At 38.3% G+C, this 13,100-nt stretch overlaps 1 protein-coding gene across 1 annotated transcript; it reads right to left on the reverse strand.

Moving 5' to 3' along the window:
• Positions 1-3,142: 3,142 nt before the first annotated feature.
• LOC143597419 (uncharacterized) lies at positions 3,143-4,585 on the reverse strand. The gene has a single exon (XM_077075928.1). The coding sequence runs from the start codon at positions 4,583-4,585 to the stop codon at positions 3,143-3,145; it is 1,443 nt and encodes a 480-aa protein (XP_076932043.1).
• Between the last annotated feature and the right edge of the window lie 8,515 nt (positions 4,586-13,100).

Genomic DNA, 13,100 nt, shown 5'->3' on the forward strand with positions numbered 1-13,100 from the left:
TGGTTCTCTAAGTTCTCAATTTGCCAATGGTTCTCTTAGGATCCTTACCCCCCCCCCCCCCCCACACACACACACATATATATATACTATCTTGACTTTTCATAAAATACCAATTTCCGTCCCTCAACCTGTAAATGATTTGTTTAAGTCCTAGGTTTCCAACAAACTTTGCGTAAACGACCTTGACAACAAAACACATGATTTTGGATAAAACAAGGTTTAATAAAATATGTACGAACACAATAAAAACTTAAAATCTTTTTGGAATTTTTATATATTTTAAAATTACGAAAATATATACATAATATTTTGTGTTTTTTTTATGAAAAATGCAAATAATATACATAAGCTGTAAATATTTTTATGTGAAAGATCGCAACATGGAATCACATCGACCAATAACGTTCAAGATCACACTTCTATTTCAATATTATTATTTAAAGACCCAAAATTCGATTATAGATATATTTTGTTCACTTTAAACTTAACAAGTATTTTGGTGTCAATATGATATGTTAGGGTATGTATTAAGCACTATACTTATGTGGTCCCTATTTAATCTGACAAATTACAAACTTCATCATACGTCGGGCTTAATTTGCTTTCCCCAGATCATCAAGTGTTGAGGGAAGTATGCGCAACACTTGGATTAAACAGTCAAGATCAATAAATGTGGAAGCGACAATGTTTAATTGTTTGGAAAGAAGATAGTATTGTTCAAGTGAGATCATATGTTTAGATTAAGTTTCTTAGTTTAAATACTGAAAGTTATCTATTTGGTTTCCTTGTTAGAGTCGGATTAATATAGGTATAGGTTTATAACTAGTCTTTTTCTCTTGGTCATTGTATTTAGATTTCATTTGATTAATAAAGTTTTGGTTTAAGCTAGTGTAACTGGTCGTGTTTGTGGGACAGAGTCCAACCAATTATCCACCGGAATATTTATCAGCATGCTCGTGTTCGTGTTCGTGTTCGTGTTCGTGCTAGTACCACGCCATTTAAACCCCATTTAAGAAGCATGCAACTTGACTGGGCGGTTCAAATGTAGTGGTGGGGAAAAGTTGAGCGGGTGGTGGTGATGGTTGGAAACGTGCTTAAATTCATGGTGTACGTTGCCCATGATAATAAAAAAAAATACAAGAACCAATTAAGTAACTGGTAGAGATGAATAGTTTCAGTAATTAAGTCAATTAGGTAAGTTAAAGCACCAATTAAGTCGCTTAAAAGTCTCATAAAATAAAAATAAAAGTTACATATTATTTAATATGAAGAAGAAGACATGCATGAATGGAAAACAAAATTAAACACACGAAAAAACACACATCGCACAAACACAAACACGCACTAACGAAACACTAGTTCAACTCAAGGAGGGTTAACTTAATATCTCAAAACCGAGAGTTAAATTCAATATCTATGAATGAATGCAGAGCTAACCTACAAAATAGAACATCGTGAGCTCATTACGAGAAGGGGAGTATGGGGTTCTTCTCATAACCACCATCTGACGTGTTAATCAGTATGAGTATTTGGGGTAAAAGTATGGAATGAGTGAATATGGATCCTTAAACCATTTGTCAAGTATCCTATTTAAAGTTGGAGAGGTAGAGAAGAGGTTGGCCAGGCTGTCAACATAAGTAGAACATTCTTCTCATGATTGAGCACGTACGGGTCTCTGATTGGATGTGACAGCCGGTGGATAAGGACGTTTGAGGTACAGTGTTGGCGTCCACGGATAGGCTCATCGTGCCCTTAGTAGTTCTTTTTATACAAGCTGTCGCAAAAGGAATCTTGCATTGTGATTGGCATGGGGGCTAGCCGTTATGCACTGTTTTCCTCCTCTACGGGTGACTAGTCTCGCACTCGCGAGCTTCTTATGTTATCTCAAGGATTGTCCCCTGAGCAGCAAAGGGGCATCTGTGGATGATGACGGCTATTCTACGGTTCCTGTTAGTTTCATAACAGTTCCTCTAAGTAAAGCAGATGGGTATGGACGTGGCCCATGAAAATGAAAATGAAAATGAAAATGAAAATAAAAGAACCAATTAAGTAGCTGGCCGGTAAAGATGAATAGTTTCAGTAACTAAGTCAAGTAGGTAAGGAAAAGAACCAATTAAGTCGCTTAAAAGTCTCATACAATAAAATAAAAGTCGCATATTATTTAATACGAAGAAGATGACATTCATGAATGGAACACAAAATTAAACACACGACATAACACAAAATGCACAAACACGAACACGCACTGAAGAAACACTAGTTCAACTCAAGGAGGGTTAACTTAATATCTCAAAACCGAGGGGTTTAGTTGAATTTATATCTATGAATGAATGCTGATCTAACCTGCAAAATAGAACACCATGACCTCATTACGAGAAGGGGAATATGAGGTTCTTCTCGTAACCATCATCCGACGTGCCAATCAATATGAGTATTCTCATGGTTGAGCACGTACGAGGTCTCTGATTGGATGCTACAACTTGTGGAATAGAAGGATGTTTGAGGTATAGCGTTGGCGTCCGCTGATAGGCTCATCGTGCCCTTGTGGTCCTTTTTGTACAAGTTGTCGCACAAAGGGTCATCGCACTGTGATTGGCACGGGCACTAGTCGTTACGTACTGTTTTTCTCATCTACGGGTGACCAGTCTTGCACTCACCAGCTTCTTATGTTATCTCAAGGATCGGTCCAGAGTAGCAAAGGGGCATCTGCGGATGGTGGCGGCTATTCTACTGTTCTTGTTAGTAGCATAACAGTTCCTCTTAGCAATGCGGGCGGGTCTGGACCCTATCTCTACAGTTCCTCTTAAGTTCATATTGCACGTAGCTCATGAAAATGAAAATAAAAGATTCAATTAAGTAGCTGGCCGATAAAGATGAATAGTTTCAATAACTAAGTCAGGTAGGTAAGGAAAATAACCAATTAAGTCAGCTTAAAAGTCTAATGAAATAAACACAAAAGACACACATTATTTTATACGAAAAGGATGACATACATGCATGGAACAGAAAGTTAAACACACGACACAACTACAAAAAACAACACACAAACACAAACACAAACACGTACAATGTAACATCTCGAGTCCAAATTAAGAGAAGGCCCCGTTATTCATGTATATGTAGGTAAGCAGACAGGTAGTAGTTACTCAAATACTCTTCCTTGAGCATCCGGAACCACTTTTTCAGATTGAAAATGGAAGTTGAAGGTATTGGCACCCTTGTAAACTCTATCGTCCTTGTCAATGGAAATCCATTCGCCAGTCGGAAGAAGATCGCGTTGCCTATAGGAGAAGGGTACATCAGAAGAAGCCTTGCTACACAAGTGCGTCACCTTCATTGTAGTCAATGGTGGCACCACAACCGTGTAACTCACTGTCCGGGTACGCTCTGTTGTCTTGGACACACCCCATTCATGAGCATACCCAAATTCAGTTGAAAGTTCCACACCCACGCTGGTGATCGCCGGAACAAGATAAGTTTTTGTAGTTACACCAAAACTCACTGACAGACTGTTGGTCCAATGAGTGGTGATGGAATCAGATTCGGAATAGGTGAGGGTGATTGTGGATTCTTTGTCTGGGCTGTCATTTGTTGCGAACGCGTGGGAAAGCTCTTGGAGCTGCTCCTGATAAATCCGAGAGTCCCCGAGCCGGTATCTTACATTCGAGATTTCTCTTTTCAGGACTCGCTCTTCAATCTTGAGCTTTGTCTGTCTTGATATGTTTTCATAATGGGCGTTTAAACAGTCACGTATGTCTTTCACTTCGGTAGTAGTGTGTCCACCGCAGAAGCGATTGTTGCCAAAATTGCGAAGAGCAAAGATGACGTCATCGAGTTCCACAAATGAAAACAAGGTGTCATTAGAGTTGTTGTTATCGTCGGCGTCGGCCCATATCCAGTTAGTAACGTCAGTGAAACCATCCGTGATCGAATTCTTCCTCCAGAACTTCCCATGGTGCAAGCTCTTTATGCGATAGGTTCCATCGGATGTGGGGAAGAGTTCATAGGCCACCAACGGATCTCCTATGTCTAATCCAGACTCGAAACGATGATAATTGTTGCGTTTTTCGAGGACACGAGAGCAAAGGTAATTTCCATCTAGGTCTTCGGATCGAAATGCGACGATAGAGGGAAGGATCACCAGCGTTTCCCAATCAACTGTACGAAACTCGGTTTCATTCCAGCTGACCACTGCCAACCCGCTATCACTGCTCGCTACGTTCATATTCCTGGCGATGCTTAAGAAACGGAAACCACCTTGAGTGCCTGACTGGGAAACCCTGAACAAGGTGCATGCGGGATCTGTTCGGTCTTCCTGTGGTTTGTCAGCGGACGCGCCAATCCAAAGCTGGCCTTGGATATCATGTACCACCCAATACTTATTGGTGTAGCAACATCTTATGTGAACAAGTGTTTGATCCACGACTGACCTCTCGAATGCAAACTTCACTCGTGGACTCAATATTTCAGGTACATCAAATCTTAGGAAACCTGGTGGTCGGTTTGATGGCGGGGCTTCTTGTACGCACAAAAACGCACCCTGAGAAGTGGCTTGCATCACGAAAAAACTTGGGAGACTTGCCATGACAAGTATGAGAGTATAGAGCTAGATGGTTAATTGTGAAATGCTTACTAGCTCGTTATCCTTTAAATAGACAGAAAGAGTGGACCACATTGAGTCATGTCCTAAATCTTAATATTGTTTGGTTCTGATTCATTGGATCTTATTAATGAACCACGTTTTTTTTTTAAGGATGCATGTTTCAAAATTTTGTATCTTTTTCTTTTTGTCTGTGTGAGTGTGTTAAAAGGACAAGCTAATGAACCACGTTTTTTTGTTTCTTTTGTGTTGAAAGAACTTGGACAATTATATAGCGAATCAATAATTAACTTTGTTAGCATAAGCTATTCATCTAGTGGTATGGTGTCCGCAACTGCAAGGTAATGTTGATAAAAAAACAATAACGATAATTAACTTGGTTATTAATTTGTTGAACGACACTTGCACCATCTAATTTAATATTTGCATGGGAACCAATCTACCTTTGTCATTTTATATTGATTGAAGCCAGAAAATAAAATCATGTGACTTCTTTTATTTTACTAGAAAACCTCATCTTTTAAATCTTTATATGTTTTTTAAATGCCTAAAAACACACACGTACACTTTATATTTTGAAGTAATTATTGCTTTTTGTATTATAACACTTTTAGAAATAGTTAGCAATACAATTTTCTTACTACTCTAAGGGAATATGACCATGCGAGTTGTAAAATACTCGTATACATGTTGCATAAGAAATGGATGCTTTATTTAGTTAATAGAAAGCTTGTTATCTCTAGCAAGTTTATAAACTATTAACAATAAATCACAAATTAAGTATTTAGAAACAACAAGCACATCTACTTAGTCTGTGTTTATTCTCCCAGGTTAGTCGCTACTAATGTGTCTCATCCAGCTTCTAAGCAATTATTTGTTTTCCCATCATTGCCCGTGGCCCCTCCGCAGAAAGTGTTGTCGCCCAAACTGCTGAGGGAGAACACACCACCACTTATTTTGATGAATGAAAACAACTCACGGTCGTTCCATCGTCCAATATCCTGTCCGAAGGGCTTCGCGTCCAGAACTTTCCAGACTTCAGGTCCTTTATATGATAATTTCCATTTGCGGTGGGGAAGAGTTCAAATGGATCTCCAGCCTCCAATCCTATTGAGCAACAAGATAAACAATTAGAATTAGTATTATAACGTTATTATTAGTTATGTTTTTGTAATTATGAAACATATTTAGTTAGAACCTGCGTTTATTGTTTTGGCGGTTAATGATGGTATGTATCAAACCGTTGCAACGGTTGAGAACAGACACACCGTCTCGATCATCAACACTTGTATATATACGTATGTTCAATGTAATGACAATTTACCAAGAAATAATACAATTCACTATTGCGTTTGTTTAACCGTTGTATACACACACGGCCTTTGGGAGCGTTCGCCGGTAACCATCACGACAACATAAAAAGGAAGGAGTGAGGCTGACCGAATCCAATCCATAAACCCGGAAACGAAACTAAGTTCGTTCCCTTTCGTCAAGTAGGTAAAGTAGGCATACGAACCACTTTAGCTTCGCCTTAGACTCTATTGGAACAAAGCAAAGAAGGAGGCCTTCCTTCGTAAAGCCATGTATTGTAAGTGATCCGAACCTGCACGGAGCGAGCCGCCCATAGAGGCAACTGAAGTTGGTGAGCCGTATGATGGGCAACTATCTCCTGCGGTTCAGAGAGGACTCAGCTGTTAGTTAGTACCCCCTTGGTTTCGGGGTGGACCCTTTCACTCTATTTTATTAGGGAAACCACACTACCAAGGTATGTATAGGAATAGGGGAAATGACTGATTTTAAGAGAGTGAGCTTACCACCAAAAGAGAGAAACCTGGCCTTCCATCCGTTATTTTTCTGATATTCATTTCTAAATCATTCAAATATGATGTTTTTCTTCAGCCTTTGAAGATAGGGGCATCAAAACAATAGGGGACTCTTGAACTGAAAACTAGTCCAATGATGAATTATAGCGATATTTGTGTTTTTTGAAGAGCGGAGAAAGCGAACTTCTTTTGAATCAAATCAAAGCATATAAGAAGTTGGAGAACACCTCACGAATCGCATTGTTCTATATATCTAGTATCGATTTGAACTTCCATCACATACGTGGTGGGGAAAAGTTGTACCGGTTTTGATGATGGTTGGATACATGCTTAAATGAATGTTGTGGCACATGAAAATGATAATAATAATAATAATAATAATAATAATAATAATAATAATAATAATAATAATAATAATAATAATAAAAAAGAATTAAGTAGATGGTAAAGATGAATCATTTCAGTAATTAAGTCAATTAGGCAAAGAAATGAACCAATTAGGTTGCTTAAAAGTCTCATGAAGAGAAAAATAAAAGTAACATATATTTATTTGTACAGATCAAACGATCGATCAAGCACACGTTTCTATGATCAAATAGAAATCAGAACTGTTTATTGATGGTGTTTGTTGTTCTTTTACAAAGAAGAAAAATTACAATAAACAGAAAAAAACCCACTTACATTTAATCTTGAAGTAGAACCCGTGTCTTGTATCATTAAAAATCACCCGATAAACCGAAGCCTCTTTGTTTCAATTCACACCCTCAAGGTATGACCCACTTATATATAATTTTGAAGTAGTTCTTGCTTCTTTATTCATTCTCTCGGATCTTAAGTTGTAAATAGGCAAGAGATAAGCTCGAATATCTACAAATCGATCTCGAATTACCAGTTTCATTGATCAAGTGACAAAACTTATTAATTCTATTTTAAATCCAAATCCATATCCAGTTTGTTCAAAGTTCACCTTTCTGATCCAACTTCTTGAACGTCTTGAAAATAATATAGAAATAACAAGTTTTGAGCATGGTCAAATAAGGGCAAAAACCAGATTAATTTTGACTTTCTTCCGTTTCAGTTAACCCAACAAATAACTATTTCACATAACCAGCCCAAAAATATGGTTATTATATATATAATGTAGCTGGCACAAAATAAAATAATTCAGCATCCCAAAAGAAATAATAAAATGCTTGAGGCTTTAACCCACAACAATTTTGAATATAGACCACAACCAAACATACACTAAGCCCATATACACAACAAGCCTAAGTGCCCACTTCCTTATATCAATTCAGATTAGAGCACCAAGAAGAAAAACTTTCAGCTGTTATTATCATCAATCCACCTAGCTATCACATCGCTGTCGGAAAATCATTCACTGACAAACATCCAATCATCATCCTTCCGGAATGAACCACCATCTCAGGTCACTAGCGACCCATCCTCATCTCCGGAAACCTTTCTACCCGAAAAACAATTTCCTGCCATCTTTATCATCACCAGTCGTGCCCCCGACTATCTACGACCAGAGAATTGTTTTCGGCCATCATCAAATCATCACCGTTGTCGCCCAAATCCAACCTCACAAAGTCATCGATCGTTCAGAGGATAAACGAACCAGGAGCACATCATCACCATCTAAATATAACATGAGCCAAAATTTCGTAGGCAATGCTCTCTTCCTATCCACCATTTATTCCGGTGAACAACTTGTTCACTGACTAGGTTATTAGTTGCTATAAACCACCGGTCATGCTTGGTTACGGACCAACCTTGTCGGAACCACCAGGGCTTTAGAAACCCAGCCGCCATATTAAATGAAATTAGTTCAGATCTGGATTTCAAAAGGTTGTTTTTCTCTCTGGTCTCTCTCTCTCTCTCACACACAACTGTTTGTACCATGATGATGAACACGAAAATGAAGAACATGAGAATACATATCTGTTAAATTGAAGATGAAACCGTATGAACAATCAAGAACCTTCAAAATCGAATATGATGATAGTGAATAGATGTTGATGTAGATGTATCAGCTCACGCTAATTTCGTATCTTTAAAATTGTCTGTGAATCTGGATCTACAAATTCAAGATGAACTTCGATCATCTTTATTTTCCCAAATATTCACACTTTATTTCCAAACATCAAACTTTATTTTCAAAACTTCAACGGATCTTCAAAAACTTCAAGAAATTAACATCTCGGTTCGAATATTCGCGGAATTTGAACCCGAATATCATAACAAAGTTGAATCAATTGATTCAACCCGCTCTTATACCACTAACAAACAAACGGATCTTGTTTTTGGTAAGTGATCGAGATGGGTGCGGTGAAATCAAATGATCGATCAAAAATATAAAAATAATATGGATAGTGAACGACTCTGTAATCGGTAAAAGATTTATATAGTAAACAAACTGTTCCCACCCAAGGTGAGCTCCTCTTGGGTGGGTGATTTACACCATATAAACACACACATAAAACTAACAAATAAAGTCCTGTTTATAGCCAAATAACAAACAATCTAGAATCTTTCTTCTCGTTGAAGCTAAACGCATGCACCGAAACCCTTGTCTCGGATCCGGAATTCTTGCCGACATCACCAATTTGATTAACCAATATATATATATAACGAGTTTTGTCACATTGTTATCACAAGTCACATTTTTGGCCTTACAAACTTTTATTTATAGTGGTTATAACCACTACTTGGTAATTACGGCGGTTATAAAACTACCAAGGGTAGTTATGGCGATTAAATAACTACCAGGAGGTTATATAACTACCAAGGGTAGTTACTTAACTACCATTGGTGGTTATTGACCACCTCTATTAAACCTCCATAAATTGAAGTCATTTTGGTTGTCTTGCGAAATGCGTTTAGTCACTTTGATTCACGAGAATTCGCTCTCAATTTAGAATACTAGTTCTTGATCTCATATGAGTTTTATTGGGTTGAAATATTTGGATAAACACAAGATAGTTTCAATCTGAAAGTACTAAATGACTTTCAGATAATCTAAGTTTCTTCTGAATTCCTCATCAACGTGGGCTTTGTTTGGTTTTCCTGTAGTTGTTTGTGGATGCAACAACCCAATAATCATTATTGATTTTATGTACCACTTAAGACTTATTGTTGGCATGATCTTATGTTCACTAGTGTACCATTCCAGCTAGCTTTTGATGGCTCCGCCTCAAACTTCAGGTGTGGACTTCAAATGATGTATTTGTTTGGAGACCTCTTTGAATGTTTAAATATGGACCCCCGAAAGTGGCTTGCATCACCAAAAACTTTGGGAACACTTTCATGGCCATGGCTCTGGCTTGATCAGGGATGGCACACTCCTAGGAAAAGTATAAGAAGATAATTATATTTAGATTATGGAATGCATGATAAATTGTGAAGATAATTATATTTAGTAGCCAACACCAGTGGACCAATGTTTTTATTCTGTTAAAGAAGCTTTGGCATAAATTTGTGTGTTTTAAAAAAAATGAGATTTGGTTATGCTTATCCTCTTAAATGTTTATTCGAGGGGCGTGATAACCAAGACACCAGCATCATTTTGTAGGCACCAACTCGTCAAGGCCTATACGTGCACGACAATGGTACAAATAGGTGTTACATATTAATACGAAGATAGCAAGTGTTGAGGGAAGTATGTGCAACACTTGGATCAAATAGTCAAGATCAATAAATGCGGAAGCGACAATGTTTGATTGTTTGGAAAGAAGATAGTATTTTTCAAGTGTAGATCATATGTTTAGATTAAGTTTCTTAGTTTAAATATTGAATGTTATCCATTTGGTTTCCTTGTTAGAGTCGGATTAATATAGGTAAAGGTTTATAAATAGTTGTTTGCTCTTGGTCTTTGTATTTAGATATCGCTTGATTGATTGTAAGGCAATATTTGTGACTTGCGATATTAATATGGCGAAACTTGTTAAATATATTATGGTCAAGTTAATAATTAAAGTGGGCCAGAAATCCAGTCAAGAGACGAGAGTTTCGGTGCACGCGTTTAGCTTCAACGGGGTAAACGATCTTCTAGAATGTTTTTATTTGACTATAAATAGGGACTTGTAGTCATACGTATGTGTGTGTTCTTATGGTGTAAATCACCCACCAAAGGGGAGCTCAACTTGGGTGGGGTCTGTTCGCTTATTATATATTTCATCTTTTGAAACCGACAGCGGAGTCGTTCACCATATATATTATCGTTATATTATTTTGTTCAATCGTCTGATTTCACCGCACCCGTCTCGATCGTTTATCAAGAACAAAATTCGTTTGCTTTTTGGAACTCGGGAGGGAACTACAATTGGTATCATAGCGGGTTTGAATCAACCGATTCAACTTTGTTCTTGATATTCAGGTTCTATTTTCGTGATTACCCGAACCGAGACGTTAATTTCTTGAATACCCATTGAAGTTTTGAAAATGAAGTTTGAAGATCTTGGAAATAATCGTGCTAGAAGTTCGTCTTTGTAGATCCGGCGTTTATGGACCATTCCGCCAAGCGCCGAAATTCCGGTGAACCTAGGGTTATTCTCCGACGACGATTCTAGATATTGGAGATGCACATCGAACTCCGACATGAGTATTCGTTAGCTCAGATTGTTGTTGGAGGTCGGTTTTCCGGCGACGGGTTAGGCCTGAATTGTGACGAATCTGGAGTTGTTGAAGGATTATGGTGGTTTCTGGCCAGAGACTGTCACCGGCTCAGAATGATCTTCGGTGAACGGTTTTTTGGCGGTGGTCTTGTTATTGATGGCGGCTGACTTTGGTGTTGTGGAGTTAGGGTTTGGTTCTCCAGAAAGCATTGTTTAATGGTGGTGAGGCCGGAGCTCGTTCTTCATTCTGACTGCGATCCAGGGCTTTCGGGCTGTGAGACAAATGCGTCTTTTGACGGGTTTCTTTTTTTGAGTAATTTATCTGTACAAAATAGTCAGCCCACACTTTCTTCCTTTTTGGGCGAACTAGTGGAGCCTCAAGATCCGGCAATTTTTTTGGGACTATGAGAGAATGAAACGGGTCGGATCTTTGTCACTGTTGTGAGTAGTGAGTGAATCAGGGGTTTTGTTGAAGGATGGATGTGGTCGGCGGCAGTGATATCTCCGGCAATCGGGTTTTCCGGCAGAAGGTCACTGGTGATTTCTTAATGGTGGCGACTAACTCATATCGAAGTTAGGGTTTTTGATTAAAATGATACATATGGGCTCTTACTAAACATAAAGTGTTTGGGCTATTTATTTTTAATTGGGTTGTTATAGCTTTTTGGGTTTGTTGGACTTTGACCGGGATACTTTGTCTAAGCCATATTATTTGTGATGGGCCAGCTGGATTATTTTTATGGGGGATAAATTCATGTGGAGCCGGTTCCTATAGTACAAATCATTTATTTTTCGTGTTGACTAAACTGAAGAAAGTCAAACTTTGCCGGGTTTTCGTCATTGTTTAACCGTGTTCAAAGCTTGTTATTTCTAAGGCGTTCGAGAAGTTGGATCCGAAAGGTGAACTTCGAACGAATTAATAAGCTTTGTCATTTGATCACTGAATTCGGTAATTCAAAATTGATTTGTGGATATTCAAGCTCTTCTCAAACTATATTGCTTAAGATCCGAGAGAATGGGTAAAGAAGCGGAAATTCTTTATGAATAAGTTACGTGGATTATACCTTGTGGGGGTGAATTGAAATGAGAGACTTCGGTTTATCTGGTGATTTGTGAAGATGCGAGACACGGTTTGACAAAGTTGATATCACTAGTCAAGGGTGATTCTAAGGCCAATATTTGTGACTTGCGATATTAATATGGCGAAACTCGTTAGATATATTATGGACAAGTTAATAATCACCCCTTAACTTGTGAGGGATGTTCTATGCGATGTTTTTAAATGGGCCGGAATTTCGACTAAAAGGGAGGCCCTGTAAACTTTCTTACAGATCCTCTAGAAGGAAGATCTACTTTACAGCCGGCCGATATTCTTGTTTTTGGATGGGTAGGGGAAACCCGCTTGTGTGGATCTCACATGAGTTTAGGGTTTAGGGTTTAGGGTTTAACAACCTTGCTCCGGATGCCAGGCAATGGGTTTGTAGCAGGCCAGGCAGCATTGAAGACGGCATCGGGCAAGGTTGTTAAATACGAGAAAGCTTGTTTGAAAAATCAGCACGTGTTTATCCCTTTGCCTTTGACACATTTTGTCTTAGCTCCGGATGCCGTGGACCTTTTAAACAAAGTTCAGAAAGTCGAGCATAGTAATTTATCGGCCCATAAGAGTCAAAACTTTGTTTTTAGTAGAATTGGATTTTCTATCCAAAAGGGGGGTTGTGGCGCAGCTAGTTGCTCGCTTACCTACCACTTCATTGTAAATCGTTTGGTTTTTTTTTTAAGAAAGTATGAATGGCGTGACAAAATGAAAATAAAAATAAATAAATAAAGTGGGCGAGAAATCCGGTAAAGACGAGAGTTTCGGTGCACACGTTTAGCTTCAACGGGGTAAACGATCTTCTAGAATGTTTTTATTTGATTATAAATAGGGACTTGTAGTCATACGCATGTGTGTGTTCTTATGATGTAAATCACCCCACCCAAGGGGAGCTCACCTTGGGTGGGGTCGGTTCGCTTATTATATATTTCATCTTTCGAAACCGATAATGGAGTCGTTCACTATTT

Source organism: Bidens hawaiensis, unplaced genomic scaffold (genome assembly GCF_021521415.1).
Source record: "Bidens hawaiensis isolate Kalapana, Puna unplaced genomic scaffold, B.hawaiensis_p1.1 tig00048250_1, whole genome shotgun sequence".
In the NCBI taxonomy this organism is placed as follows: domain Eukaryota; kingdom Viridiplantae; phylum Streptophyta; class Magnoliopsida; order Asterales; family Asteraceae; genus Bidens; species Bidens hawaiensis.

Excerpts from the sequence above, each read along its gene's own strand:
- LOC143597419 (XM_077075928.1), bottom strand. The coding sequence starts at position 4,585 with ATGGCAAGTCTCCCAAGTTTTTTCGTGATGCAAGCCACTTCTCAGGGT.